Genomic DNA, 14,101 nt, shown 5'->3' on the forward strand with positions numbered 1-14,101 from the left:
GGGCTGCCCGGGCTCGGGGCCGCGCCGCCCGCTAATGAAACACAGCACGCCCCAAGCGTGAGCTCTTCTCCGTCCCGTGCCAGCCGCTCGCTCGCGTCCCGCCTGCGATGCCGGCTGCTCCCGGTGCAGCTGTTGTGGCAGCGCTCGGCACGGGGCGGGGGAGCAGCGCGCTCGGTGTGTGACAGCCAGAGCCGCCGGAGCGCTCCGCCCGCCGCAGGACCCTGGACTACAACCCGGAGCCTGCCGGGAGGAAGCGCAGGGACGCACCGCAGGAAGGGGGCTCGGCCGCCGCCGTAGCGCTGCCGCGGTCCCGCACGGCCGCCCCTGAGTCACCGGAGCGGCGTGTGCGGGGCCGAGCGGCGCGCTGGGCCGGTGCCTGCTCCGCCGTGCTGCCAGTGCCCCCGGGAGGCACAGCCCGGCCGGAGGAAGCGGCGAGAGCGGCGCCTGCTAAGGTGAGCGGGGCTGGGGGCGGGCGGTGCTGCCTCTCGCTGCCTCTCCACAGCGCCCAGCTACCACGGGGTGCTGTTAAAAGGGGCTGCCCGCCGAGGGAGGGGACCCCGTTCGAGAACTTTTTCTTAGAACGAGGGTTAAAATACTGGTCGTTGATGTAGCGATTTTATTTTCGACAATTTTGTGTTGTCTGCAATACTGTATGATTTTCTAAAAGACGTCAATCTGGCATTGAAATTTCCTAACTTAATTGGCGAAACTTATCTGCATTTGCTTGTTGGAAAGTGCCGTGATGCTAATTTTAAAACAACTAAATAGACGTTTATTTTGAGAATAGATAGTAATATCATCATTGGCTATCACTACACCTTTTGTAAGCACTAGAAGGTATGGCTAGCAAAGTCTCATAAACAGCAAACAGTATTTATATTTTCGTTTTAAGTATGCATTTAAAGTTTAATTAATCATTACAATAGCACTGGTAAGTGTTGCAAGCTGCTGAAAGAGGATCTGAGGTTCACTTCTTCAAAAGCACATTTGATGGGAATAGAGTGCACCTCATAAATGCTGTGTTGCCACTGCTGCTAATAATTTTTAGAAGTCAGGCATGATTGTTTGTTCCCTATGAAATGAAGCAAGCAGAACAAGCAGTTAGCTTCTGGAAATAGTTTCAGTGGCCTCTTGTCACAAAGTAATAGCAAGTTTTGATCTCAGATTTGGCGAGACCTGTATATGTGGACATGTTCAGATTGGTATACATACAGGTAACAAATCTGTAGTTTTAAGAAGCAAATTTATATAGCCCAAACAAATTACTCTTATGGAATTTGACAGAGGTTCAATTATTCAACAAATTCAACACATTCTTGTACTCTTAGCTTTCATAGTATCATTCTCAAACCAAAATTAACAACTCTTTGGTTGTTTGGCGAGTTTTAAAGGAACAAAAATCTCTCCAATAACCTAGGAGCACAGCTTTCCTATATTGCTTTCCCGAGTCCTGTGTATCCTTATTTTATGTGCTTGCACTTATATTTTCCAAGCTGCCAAACCTCATGGGGAGATCAAAATGCGGTGTCTTAAACCTCTGATACAACTGATAATCTTAGTGAGAGTGTGAAGGGGATGACCCAGAAAATAAAATATTATTGGGATAAAATTTTATTTGCCTGACTGTGATAGCCAAATATATATTTTAGTGGTGCCTGGTGAGCAAAGGAACACCTGTCAGGTTCTAAAGACCTACTTGTATCTCTATAACTGAACTTAGGGATGGAACACACAGACATTGCACTGGCACAAAGCAGCAATTTTACATGCAGAGAAACAGACTGTTCTTTTCTTTTTAACCATCTGGAGTAATGACTTCTTTCAGGAGCGTTCATTGAAAGGCAGAGATAGTTATTCAACTGAGCATTAGGAAAAGGGATGGGATTATTGACTGATATATGCCATGAATGCATATATCAGTCAATAATTGGAGGACCTTTTACTTGTAAAAGAATGCTGGGTAGCATGTGGATAACTGTTGATCTCCAGTTATAGAGTCCCTTTAATTTCCAGCAGATTCAACGATCACAAAAAACTGCCCTGTAAAAAGAAGCCAGAAAAACAATCCTACGTGGCAACAATGAGGTAAGTTGTGAGGCGTTTTACACTAAAATAATTTACACTCATATTTTCAAGCATGTTTTTTGCACTTTGGAGAGAAATTATTCAAAATTTTGTGAAAAAAACCCCCAGAGATACTCTCTCAAAAATTGTACTTGTTTGGCTGTCATGGATCAGTGTATTTGATCAGAATTCCCTGCTGAAAACCTAGAAATTACTCACAGACTAACATGAATAATACGCATACATGAGTAATGGTATTACAATAACATGTATAGATGAGTTAGCAGCAAGCTTGGAATGTTCATCTATTCAGTTTGCACTAATCTTGCAAGTAAAGAAGGAGAAAAGGAAAACTGTATGAAGAGCAACAAAGACAAGTGCCAAACTCTGCACCTAGAATGGGGCAACCCTGGATGTACAGACAGACTGGGGAACGAGGGCCTGGAGAGCAGTGCCATGAAAGGGCCCTGGGGGTCCTGGTCAATGGCAAGTAGGACATGAGGCAGCAGTGCCCTGGCAGCCAGGAGGGACATCCCTGTCCTGGGGGCACCAGGGACAGCATCACAGCCGGGAAAGGGAGGGGATTGTCCCGCTCTGCACTGATGCAGCCTCACCTCAAGGTTGTTCTGTGCAGGTTTATAAGAATACAGTATAAGAAGGATATAAAGCTGTTAGAGAGTGTCCAAAGAAGAGCTATAAAGATAGTGAAGGGCCTTGAGGGAAACCATCTGAGGAGTGGCTGAGGTCACTTGGTCTGTTAAGGCTGGAGAAGAAGGGTCTGTGAGGTCTCCCAGCTGTCTACAGCTTCCTCACTAGGGGAAGTGGAGGGGCAAAGCACTGATCTCTTGCCTCTGGTGACCAGTGACAGGACTCAAGGGAATGGCATGAAGCTCTGGCAGGGGGTTTAGGCTGGGTTCTAAGTCTATTAGCCAGAGGGTAGTTGGGCACTGCAACAGGCTCCCCAGGGAAATCATCACAGCACCAAGCTGTGATGTGTTTGGACAATGCCCTCAGGCACATGGTGGAATTTTGGGACCTTTCCTATGCAGAGCCAGGAGCTGGACTTCAATGATCCTCATGAGTCCCTTCCAATTGAGGATATCCCATCACTGTGTGAAGAACATTTGAGGGGTTGTCTTTCTAGAAGCTGCTTTTTAAGAGCTATTTAATTCCAGGATCATGAGACTCCAGAAACCTCTGCCTTAAACTATATCTACACTTACAGTTAGCTGATAGGTGGCACCTAGCATCTGACATTGCCATTTTCTCACAAGTTCTAGATGTATCAGTTCAGCTGTTGCTGAGATTATTGCATCCCTGCATTACTCCATTTGGCATGTTTCTTTTGCTCCACTTCTGTGTTATAACCTTAGTGTGACCAGCATCGCAATTTCTGTACCAATTACCATTATCAAGCAGATATACAAACCATTGACAAAATATCTAGCAAATCAGTTATAAAAATTGTTCCTTCTGTGTGGTGCTTGAGCAACAGAAAAAGTGAGCGTTTTATTCCTCCTTCCTGCCAGAGCTTTTGAGAAGGCACCTTCTCTCCTTTTTGCTTCCCAGTTAAGGTAGAGCTCCTGCAGTGCTGAAAACACTGAATCTCTGTACAAATTTGCTTCCTACTTGCAGCTGGATAGACTTGGTGAGGTATGTAAATGTTCAATCAAAAATGTAGTAGTGAGAAATTAGGAAACAATGAACACTCTAAAGAACTACTCTAGATTTATTTCACAAAACAAAGAAATCCAAAGTTAACCAAAAGGAGTGAAAAGCAAGTAAACACAGAAACTGGGTACAAGAAACACCTGTCTTGATAGTTGAAAGTAATTTGCCAAAGTGCTCCTTATGTACTTACTTAAATGAAAATGTACTTAATATTTTTTGTACATGGCTTTAATGACAACTTTTCCTGTTACTTGTTTCAAAGGTGTTTTCACTTCTGTAAGCTTCCAGGAAGAGTTATGGGAATCCGCCTACTGCGCTTCACCTCTGTGGTGATCATCGTCTTGCTTCTTGTGGCAGGTGCTTTAACAGCTTTGCTCCCCACTATCAAAGATGACAAATTGCCCAACTCGAGAAGGGAACCAAAAACCCAGACTCAGTCTGCCCTGGATTCATTTACTCTTATTATGCAGACATACAATAGAACTGACTTACTGCTAAAGCTTTTAAATCATTATCAAGCAATCCCACACCTACATAAAGTAATTGTTGTGTGGAACAACATTGGTGAGAAGACACCAGAGGAGATGTGGAATTCCTTGGGGCCTCATCCTGTCCCTGTTGTCTTTAAAGTTCAAACTGTAAATCGCATGAGGAACAGACTACAGAATTTCCCTGACCTGGAAACAAAAGGTAATCAACAGTTCATATCACTATTACTAATATTATTTTCATGCTTGAAATCTGAATGCTAAAAGAGAGATGGTTGAGTTATACTGTGTAATAAATCCATGGATCTTTTGGACCACTTCATAGAGTGTGGGTAGAATAGAGGAACCCTGTGTTATGATATCAGGTGCACACCACCACCGGGCTGTCAGTGAAGAGTAAAGGAAAGAAAAGAGGAATGTCAAATGCATTTCAAGGTCTTTTGCAACAGTTCTCCATTTCCTTTGTCAGGCAGACATAGGTAGTTCAGCTGCTCTTCCTTCCGTACTATAAACTGAAATTCAGAATGCATGTTGTTTGTTGAGTGTCTGCACTAATCTGGACTTAAGTCATCTGGTAGAGATTTGATTTAGTCCATTCTTCTTAAGACTAAGTTCTCAAGCATGTTCTGCTCTTCTGAGAAAGTTCCCTCCCCAGCTGTCTGGCTTTCTATCTCAAATTATGCACTCTTTTATTTAAGAGTACTTTCCCCAGTCTCCTGGGTATTCATATAAATGTTCTTCCTAAGCTCTTTCTAGGACGTGTACAACAATAAATCCTGTTTGTTTCAAGTGGAAAAATCCCCCATATGTTGCATTACAGACCTGACCTTACTCATGATTAGTAAAGGTAATTGTATTTATTGCCCCCTTCCTATCATGCCTGCTAGCCCAAACACATGAGTTCTACGAAGACACTAGAAACTTCAAATTCCCCAGTGTTTTTCTTACTGTAGTAAGATCTGTGCTAGATGTAAATTTTAAAAGTTTTAATGCACCTGCAGTTCAGAGCTAAGAATATCCTTCCTTTTCCACTTCCTGGCAGTCTTTTGTCTAAAACTTAAGGCAAAGAGTCTTCCTTCTGTAGGAATATTCTATTGAGTGTTGCCTGGGCAATTTAACTTGCTTATGTAGTAGTGTATATGCTAAAAAGTACCTAACTCCATTCTAGTTGTATCTTTACACAAGATTAGTCGAATTTTAAGTTGCTTTGCCAAACACTCCCAAGTTTTCTAACAGATATTTCTCCAGCTATACTACAGATGATCAAAGGCTGCTGAGTTTTGTAACAGCCTGGCAAATAATCTAAAACTTAGGTTTGCTTCCAGTTACCACAAAGCTGTAACCTTGCTTTAGCTTTGAAATCTACTTATGTTTTATCAATCTACTTTCAAGGAATTGCAATTCAGCTTAATAGTTGTAGAAATTTTATATTTCATTTGTCAAATATTGTGCTGCAAACTGTGCTCATGTATTTAATCTTTTGATCAATTAAAAGTTTTTCTCTTATTTTCCTCCTTCAGCTGTTTTAATGATGGATGATGACACACTAGTCAGTGCTCATGACCTTGCTTTTGCCTTTTCCGTCTGGCAGGTAATCTTTTGCATCTTGGCAGGAAGTATTTGTGAGCTGCACTTAAGATTAATAGTTTTAGTTAGAACAACAATGTATCACACTGTTTTACCATTGGTTTTCTAGCTTTAAAGTTAGATTTTGGGGAGTTCAAAGCACTGAATAGTAGAAATAGCAAAATTGTTCTTTAGTAGTATCTGTTATCTGTAACTTTAAAATTTTAACTCTTACTTCACAAAACCATGAAGTTGCTAACTGCTGAATTTATTTAAATGTGTAGTAGTCTTGTGTGTTTTGTTTTGCAAAGCACAAGAAATTATCTGTAAAGTTATTTTCAGTGCCAAATACACAGCTGCCAGTTGTGGGTAGATGTTTTGTTGGCAGTATGTGATATGGAATGAGGCAGACTGTCAGTTTTGTGAAACTGTATTTAATTGCGACATATATGCAGATCAAAGGACCACATGCCAACAATTTAATTCTTTCCTGGCAATAATGTTGTCCTCCTTTCATTTAAAAAGTGCATAAATCTGTCTTATGAACGTACTTAAGTGAACCCCACACCGTGAAATACGTGTTGAATTTCTTTTTTTCTTTCAGCAATTTCCAGAGCACATAGTGGGATTTGTTCCTAGAAAGCACATTTCTACTCCTTCAGGCGTATACAGTTATGGTAGCTTTGAACTGCAGAACCCTGGATTTGGGAATGGAGATCAGTATTCTATGGTGCTTATTGGTGCAGCATTTTTTCACAGTGGGTATTTAGAAGACTTTCAACAGCAGCCAGAAGCAGTTTACGCCTTAATAGATGAAACTCAAAACTGTGATGATATTGCCATGAATTTTCTGGTAGCCAAGCATACTGGAAAGCCTTCAGGAGTGTTTGTGAAGCCTGTTGACATAAGAAATTTAGAAAAAGACACTAACAGTGGCTATTCTGGAATGTGGCACCGAGCAGAGCATTTGTTACAGAGATCCTACTGTGTAAATAAACTCGTTAATATTTATGATGGCATGCCCTTAAAATATTCTAATATCATGATTTCTCAGTTTGGTTTTCCTAATTATGCCAATCACAAAAATAAAATGTAAGCCAACGAATTTAAGGTGTTAAATGTTAAACAATACTCAGTGAATTGTACTGAGTTCAAGGAGAGAAGAAGGTGTAATTACTGCATCTTGACCATCCCTCTTTGTAGCCTCTGATTTTGTCTCCCTAAGCTTTTTATGTATTTTCTTTCCTTTCTAACTAAGTCACAAAGGTAAGTTTTGAGAAAACTTAAAGAATATATAATCATGCTTAGCTGTGATAAAATCATCCTCTTTTCCTTAAAACCTGAAAAGCTACTTTAATTAATTAGGTCAGTTCTTCAGAAACATGCAGACAAAAATGCATTCCTATTCTTCAGATCTTAACATTTGGATTTTTTTTCCCCTGAATATACATATCCAGTCAAATGAGGTCTAGGCATATTTGTGACAGTTATATTTTGAGATGCTTCCTTGCCTTCCCACTCCTCACCTGCTCCTACCCAGTTTCCAGTGAAGCTGTAGAAGAGCTACAGTGAACTGCTGGCCAGGCTTCTGGCCTCTGTACAAAACCCTCCTGAAGTTTGTATATAAGCTACTCGGTGTTCTGAGATGTTCTTGAAGCTGCTATGAAAGCCAGAAAAGTACCTCACCTTAATCTCAGATAGTCCTTAAACCATTGCCTACAATATCTACTCCTGCTCAGTGAATGGAAAATTATCTTTGATGTGGCTTTTTTTTCTATTTGCCTGGAGTTGCTGAAACACTGCAAGCAGCTGAAAGGTAAATCCTAGAGGATGGAAATATAAGAAACATGAATACATGAAATATGAAACTAATATAAGCAGCCAGAAGAAGAGGATGGAATATTAGTTATTAATATTCTCTTTAGTACTTAGTTTTATTTTGATGTTTTGAATATATGTTGTTACAAACATGCACCCAGGAAAATCCTCAATTAGTTAAAAATTTCTTATTTCCAGTTCCTAGTAAGAGCAGGGTGTTCAACATTTACTACAGTATACATTTTGTAATTTTACAGGTCTACTGTTTTTTTGGCTTCTCTTTCAATGAGTATTTACTTTTTAGTTCCTTTTTTCCTCTGTTTTTGGTGGCTATGACAACAGAGTTAAAACGTACAATAAATGGGTAAAGCATTGTGAAAAAAACTATTTTAAGGTACAGTGGTATTTGACAGGGATGGACTATTATCAGTCTCTGAATTCTCTGACATTACTTATAGCAAGAAACAGAGCTGCTGTTAATGGCTTTTGTTGGACTGGAACTCTGTAATTCTGGAAACCTTCTATTGACATAGAAGGGGCAAACCTTTTCAATGAAGTTGCACAAGGGTTGGGCTTTATTTTTTTGGGGGGTGTGGAGTGACACACAGTGATTTTCCTGGGTCACAGAATCAGATTTGGCATCCAAAGCAGATTTAGTTTCATCTGCATCAGCTTTTAATTGATTCTTAGAATCAGTTCAAAGGTAGCTGTGGGCAGCCAGTCACAGCTAATACCTAGTACACAAATAGCATCTGCACAAATGGTATATAATTCTATCATTTTTTGTAAAAAGTTAGCTGAACTAAGAGTGAAAAATATGACAAGTTCTTTACAGCAGGGTGTGAGTCTTTGGGGGAAATGAAGGACTTTTTTGCATTGTTCTACCAGTATTAAAGGATTTAATTTCTGTTCAGTGAAGTCTTCCCAGTACTTTTGTAAGATTTAAAGGGCAGAATCTTAACATGGCAATGTAAAGTCTGCTTAATTTTGTTGTAATAGTGAAAAGTGGTTTTTAATTATGGTGCTGTAGTGCTAAGTAGTATACAGGTCTGTGATCTTTCCAGAAATGCAAATTTCTATGATTTCTGTTCTGTGCAGTATCAGCTAGAGGTGTGAAGACTCACAGTTGTTGTTAACTTTATTTTTGAAATGTGAAATGAACTGTCAACTCAGCCAAACCTTAGTATTGGGCTCTTTGTTGGAGTGAAGGACTTGTTTTGTCTTCTGAATCAGTGAAAGAATTAACAGAACAAGCTTTTAATTATACTGTTATATTTAATTTGCATCATTGTAAAATAAAATACAGAAAGCAGACTTGTGATGTGTTTATTTTCAGATTATTGACCAAAATTTTTATTGTTAAGATGACAAAAGTAAGCTCACAGTTTGAATACTCATGAGAAGCACCAAGATTTCTTTTTTTTTTTAAAAATGTGTACTTGTTGGCACATACATTCATTTAATTTAGGTAAGGCCTACTTATGAAGGAAGAAAAGGCATAAAATAACCAACAGCCTTAATCATTTTAATCTTAGCAAAGAAAATAGAAAGATAAGACTTAAGCTCCAGCCGTAATTCATTGTACTTTGGAACTAAAAGGGGTTGTTTGCTTATTTTTAAAAGTGGATTTTTTTTATGCCTTGGTAGTTATAAAAATGTCTTAAGATTTTTTACTGAAAATACATTACCAAAAATTATATTTTAAACAAAATAATATGTATATAATTATTTCTGTGAGAGATGATCTATGTCATTTGGCAATATTTTGGAGTCTACACAGAATCATCACCACCTCTGTATGTTCTTATGAAATTACAGTTAATGCAACACAGGGTTTTAAACATGGTATCTAAAATATATATTTTAAAAATCTGTGATAAAAACCCAAGATATAGTGCTAAAATGTACAAGAAAATTTCTTCTTTACAAAATAATGCCACAAGATGTCACTACAGCCTTGATATTTGATCTCAAAACGAGTACATAGTCTTAATTAGAATAACTAAGTTGTATTAGTTTAAAATATTCTTAAAGCTAGCACTTTACAAAGTGAAATTCATTAAATAATCATACTAATAGCTATGACACTACTGGAACTGGCAAAACATAGAGGTTATTTTGCACATATTTTTACATGGAAGAAAATTAATGTTGGTTTATTTCTGATGCTTACAAAGGCTGCAGCTAATTTCCACAAATGAGAACTCTTCTACAATGAAAACTGTGTTTTTAACTTTGCAGAAGACATATAAACAGTATATAAGAATTTGACAGCTGGGCTTCAGTATCTAGTGATATTTGCCTCCTAGATTCACCAGTCTAGCTGGATGGGTTTACATACCTTAGGCTTTATCACAAACTCTGTTTCTACAGGTTCTAGATACTGGATTCTAGGCTGCAGACTGTTCCATCTTTCCCAAGAGTGTTGCTAAAGCTATTTTGAGTATGCTCATTCAAACTGCCCTTAAGCAGAGTGCAGCACTGACTTAGAAATGTGTTACATTGAACTGCAGTGAAAGTCTGAGTAAAAAAAAAAGGGCATTAAAACCCTGCAGTTCTGGGCAATATACCTCAATACCATCTCTTACACAGGATATAGTACCCCTCAGAGAATTGCTTGTAAATAAAAACACACTAGTGAAATACTTGGTTTTGTTAAGGTTGTAAAGAAGAGTCTAAAGATAAACACTGATTTCCATGAAAAGGAACAACCCTCTAACAACCTTTATTTAATTTGCTGGTACATAAGACTGCAGTCTCAGTCTTGTGAACATCTTGTATGGAATAGTACTTTGTACTGAAAAGGAGGTTTTCTCAGGTTCCAGAATCAGGCACAAACAGGGTCATATTTAGCACACTAGTTTCGGAGCTTTTCCAAAAACGTTGAAAAAAAGCAGTGTAAGAAAGCAAGTACAAAGCATTAGCATCAACACAAAAATTAAGCAAACACAAAACAGCTCCAGTGTCTTCTGTAGTGCTTCCCCTTATTTGTAAAGCTTTAAAGATTATCCAGCGCTTATGACACCAGATTAAAAACTGAAGAGTCAGAAGTGTTTCACGCTCATGTTTAGCCTCATTAGCAGGCACACCAGGATTAATTGTACGAACTGGGGGTTACCGTAGGTTATTTACGTGTTACGGAAAGCTGTGATACAAATGTGAACCTCAGCGCTGCCTATGGCTTTGTGTTACAACATCTTTTAAAGGCGTTTCAAGAGTGGATTTTTTTGCTTGTTCAGGGGAAGAGTGACTTTTTTAACCCCCTTTTTCTTCTTTCCTCAAGGAACCTCTCCGTCGCAACCTTTGCCTTAGTTGTAAAGCTGAGACGGACAGTCTGCCCTGTTTGGCACTTACCAGTTCTTTCTAAAGGGGAGAGGCGGAAGAACGCGCCCGGAGCTCGAACCGGCGCGTTAGGAGAGCTCCGCGCCTCAGACGGGCGCGGCTCCCTCAGCGCTCGCAAGCGGCTCCCGGCCCCTCCGGCCCCGCGCCCCACGGCACCGCCCGAGCGGGAAGCGGCGGCAGCGGGGGGCCTGGGGCGGGGCGCTCCCCGGGGTGCCGCCAGCTCATTGGCTGTAGGCATAGTAGAGCGACGTCTGATTGGTCAGCCGACCTGTCTGTCACGACAAAGGGTGTCCCAGGTAGCGCAATGGGCGCTCCGCCGCCTCCCCCGCGCCTGAGGCGACCTCGCCGCTCCGCCTGCCCCCGTCCGGAGCCCACCCGCGCTGCTGAGGTAGCGCTTCGGCTCAGCCCCGTTCCGAGCTGTGCGACACCCACCCGGTGCCCGTGGGGCGCTCTGCCACGGGCCGCCCCCGGGCGGGGAAAAGCAGCCCCAGCGCAGCGGGGCGCGGCGGCGCTGCCCGGGCAGGCGGGGCGGAGGGCGGGGCGGTGCCGGGCTCAGGGCTGCTGCCTGCCGGAGCAGGGGCGCTGCCGGGCCGGGGAGCGGGGGGAGCGAGGGAGGCCGGTCACTCGCAGCGTCAGCCCTGGGCCGGGCGACACAAAGGCTCCGTAACGCGGTTGCCAGAGCGCCGCCGGTCGCCTGGTAACCGCCCGCTGCCGCTTTATCCGGGGGCGTCTCCTGGCTGGGGGCGGGGTGGAGCTGGAGTCTCTGCGGGCGCTTGCCCGTCGTGTCCCGGGGCTCTTCTCGGCTCCGCTCCCGCTCCTATGCGGGCTGCGGCCGCTGCGCTCGCAGCACCCCGGGCCCTGGCGGGCGGCCACTCCGGGCAGCGGGTCGCGTCTCAGCGAGCGCGCCCCGGCCCCGCCGGCGCTGCCCCGGAGCGCCATGAGCTCGGAGCCGCCCCGCGCCTCGCTGCTCCGGGCCCTCTTTAAGATGGAGCCGGCGGCGGCCGCCTCCGAAGTGCTGGGGGGAGCCTCGGAGTTCGTGAAAGGTGAGAGCGGGGCGGGAGCCGCCCCATCCCCTGCCCGCGGGGTCCCGGAGCCTCCCCCAGCGGGGAAACTCTCTGCCTTCTCTACCGCCCTCCCCCGGCTTTGCTGCCCGCCCGGCTCGGCCCCGGCCCCCGTGCCCGGCGGGTTTCGCGGGCTGCTCGCCGCGGCTGCCGCGGGCACCGGGCGCTGCTCTCCCCGCGCTCCCGGGCCCGGCGCGGGGCCGGCACCTGTTGCTGCTCGCTGGGTCGGAGCCGCTGCCGAGCGGCCCCCGGCAGGGGCAGGGGCAGGGCCCGCGGGCGGAGCGCTCCGGGCGCTCCCGCCGCCGCTCGCGCAGCAGAAAAAGGAGCGGCGGAGCCTCTTCCGCCCCGCGGTGACAGGCGTGCCCCGAGGCGGCGGCCGGCTGCCTCCGCTGTCCGACACTGTGCCTCTAATCTGTCTTTCAGATCGGTTGTACTTCGCTACTTTACGAACTAAACCGAAAAGTACCGTAAATACCCACTACTTCTGTACCGATGAGGAACTGGTCTATGAAAAGTAAGTGTTGTGGTTTGCATATTCAAAGTGATCACCTGAGAGTCTCCCCAACACACTTTGATATATTCTGTAGAATATTTTTGCCCCTTTAGGTTACTTGCACAGAATATGAGCATAAAGTTACTCCAAGTGTATTTATTTATTTGCTGGAACTAGTTTAACAAGGTGACACTTAAAAAAAAAGACCCATAAAAACAACTGCAAGGCCAGTTAAATGGCTTAAATCGTGGTTGAGCTCAAAGAAGGATATCTGAGCCTTGGAAGATTTGTTTAAAACATGGAGGTCTATTTGGACTAATCACACTTTACTGAATGGTGTCTTAAATAGAAGACTTATTTGGCACGAATAGATAAACAATAGTGTGTTTTATATTTCCTGTATTTTCCTGTATAGAGAGTATGAAGTTTACAGAATCCTAAGAATGCAGTGTTTATATGTGCTCTTGAAGAGCGTCTGTAACTTCTTTTATAACTCTGGTTTTAGTAGGGGGTTTTGAGATAGCACTTCTTGATGGCTTTTGTGTCTTTAGAACAGCAGAAAAAATATTTCTGTGAAGTAAAAAGTTCGTGTTTGTAAGACACTGACTTCACACAGAAGGTAAAAAATAAAACTGATTATAGTTGTGAATACTATTTAAGGACATAAAAACCATCAAACAAATAAAGCAATTACTCTGTGCTGTGGCTAAAAAGTTGGTGCTTTGGACTGCATCTCGAGACCAACTGTTTCCTGTGTGATGATATATCCCTACCTGCTGGACATGGAGTTTGCTGCAGCAGAAGTGAAACAAAAAGTGTGTTCCTATTTTAAGCATAACTTGCTTTCCAAATGACTTGAATTAATTGTGAATGTCAACCATTCTTCCCTCCTTTCTCCTGCAACCAGCACTACTTTTGTGAAGGTGTAAACCAATATTCCTTGGTTTTTAGCTTCCTTTTTTTGCACAGCTTTTAGTTTCAGGGTATCTTTTCTAGACGTTTTCTTATCTTAAGCTGTGTGTCTTCTACTGGAGTTCCCAATGGTTCATTCTGAAAGTTGACTTTTGTAACGGGGTGCTTGGGTTAGGAGTAAGTTCTTTCATGATCATTGAGGAATTTTGATGGGAAGGGACCTTTGGAGTATCCTAAGGGAGGGTTGACCTAATATTGAAAGCAGAACTCCATTGGGGAAGGTCCTGAGCAATTTGAGTGGTGTGAAAGTGTTACACTTGCTTTAAGAAGGGAAACTTGTATCTTTTCCAGATTTCAGTATTATGTTTTATTTCTTAGTGTGCTTTTAGGAAGTGTCAAGGGCTCTTATGTGCCATTTGATCTTGTGGGTAGGAAAGAGGAGCAGTTTTGTACTCTTAGTTACAGGTGGCTGTACTAACCAAGGCCTGTAACTGAGTGAGGTATTTGTGTAAGGACAGTGTCATGTTTAAAAAAAAAAGTACTGAAAAATTTTAGAGGGTGTGGTGGAGAAAGTAATTTTCTTTAATATGTAGAGGAAATTCTGTAGGTATATTCCTTAACCCAGTGTTAACTACCTATGAAGGTGGAACCTGATACCAGATATAATTACTGGGTAATGGAAGGAA

General features: G+C 42.9%; 2 protein-coding genes and 1 long non-coding RNA gene across 9 annotated transcripts in view; 2 read left to right on the plus strand and 1 right to left on the minus strand.

The window, feature by feature from the left end:
* The first annotated feature begins 25 nt into the window (after positions 1-25).
* Positions 26-8,921, plus strand: EXTL2 (exostosin like glycosyltransferase 2). 3 transcript variants are annotated; one of them, XR_010366291.1, is made up of 6 exons: positions 26-452; positions 2,017-2,085; positions 3,998-4,425; positions 4,970-5,070; positions 5,744-5,814; positions 6,394-6,472. XR_010366291.1 is itself a non-coding variant. In XM_064428089.1 (5 exons), the coding sequence occupies exons 2-5, from the start codon at positions 2,081-2,083 to the stop codon at positions 6,883-6,885; spliced, it is 996 nt and encodes a 331-aa protein (XP_064284159.1). In that variant the 5' UTR covers positions 162-452; positions 2,014-2,080; the 3' UTR covers positions 6,886-8,921. The 3 variants fall into 3 exon arrangements, 2 of the variants coding, with proteins under 2 accessions (XP_064284159.1, XP_064284158.1); XM_064428089.1 differs by lacking the exon at positions 4,970-5,070 and having other exon boundaries at positions 162-452; positions 2,014-2,085; positions 6,394-8,921; XM_064428088.1 differs by lacking the exon at positions 4,970-5,070 and having other exon boundaries at positions 162-452; positions 6,394-8,921.
* LOC135305017 (uncharacterized) lies at positions 603-2,591 on the minus strand. The gene is made up of 2 exons (XR_010366294.1): positions 1,937-2,591; positions 603-1,072 (listed from the first exon to the last, which is right to left on the minus strand). It is a non-coding gene; the product is annotated as an uncharacterized LOC135305017 (long non-coding RNA).
* A 2,392-nt stretch (positions 8,922-11,313) lies between the features above and the next one.
* Positions 11,314-14,101, plus strand: part of CDC14A (cell division cycle 14A) — a 50,695-nt gene continuing 47,907 nt past the window's right edge. Inside the window, exons 1-2 of one of the 5 annotated variants that reach the window (XR_010366287.1) lie at positions 11,314-11,337; positions 12,434-12,524. Coding sequence is in view for 2 of the 5 variants with exons in the window: in XM_064428072.1 (XP_064284142.1) it covers positions 11,887-11,992; positions 12,434-12,524 (197 nt within the window). In the remaining 3 variants the exon portion in view is untranslated. Of the gene's footprint in view, positions 11,338-11,584; positions 11,993-12,433; positions 12,525-14,101 lie in introns of those variants that run through there. The other 4 variants (XR_010366285.1, XR_010366284.1, XM_064428072.1 and 1 more) reach the window with 4 other exon arrangements.

Source organism: Passer domesticus, chromosome 7 (genome assembly GCF_036417665.1).
Source record: "Passer domesticus isolate bPasDom1 chromosome 7, bPasDom1.hap1, whole genome shotgun sequence".
Lineage (NCBI taxonomy): Eukaryota > Metazoa > Chordata > Aves > Passeriformes > Passeridae > Passer > Passer domesticus.

Excerpts from the sequence above, each read along its gene's own strand:
- EXTL2 (XM_064428089.1), top strand. Across the intron at positions 4,426-5,743 it reads CCCTGACCTGGAAACAAAAG|CTGTTTTAATGATGGATGAT; the intron begins GTAATCAACAGT and ends TTCCTCCTTCAG. Across the intron at positions 5,815-6,393 it reads TTGCCTTTTCCGTCTGGCAG|CAATTTCCAGAGCACATAGT; the intron begins GTAATCTTTTGC and ends TTTTTCTTTCAG.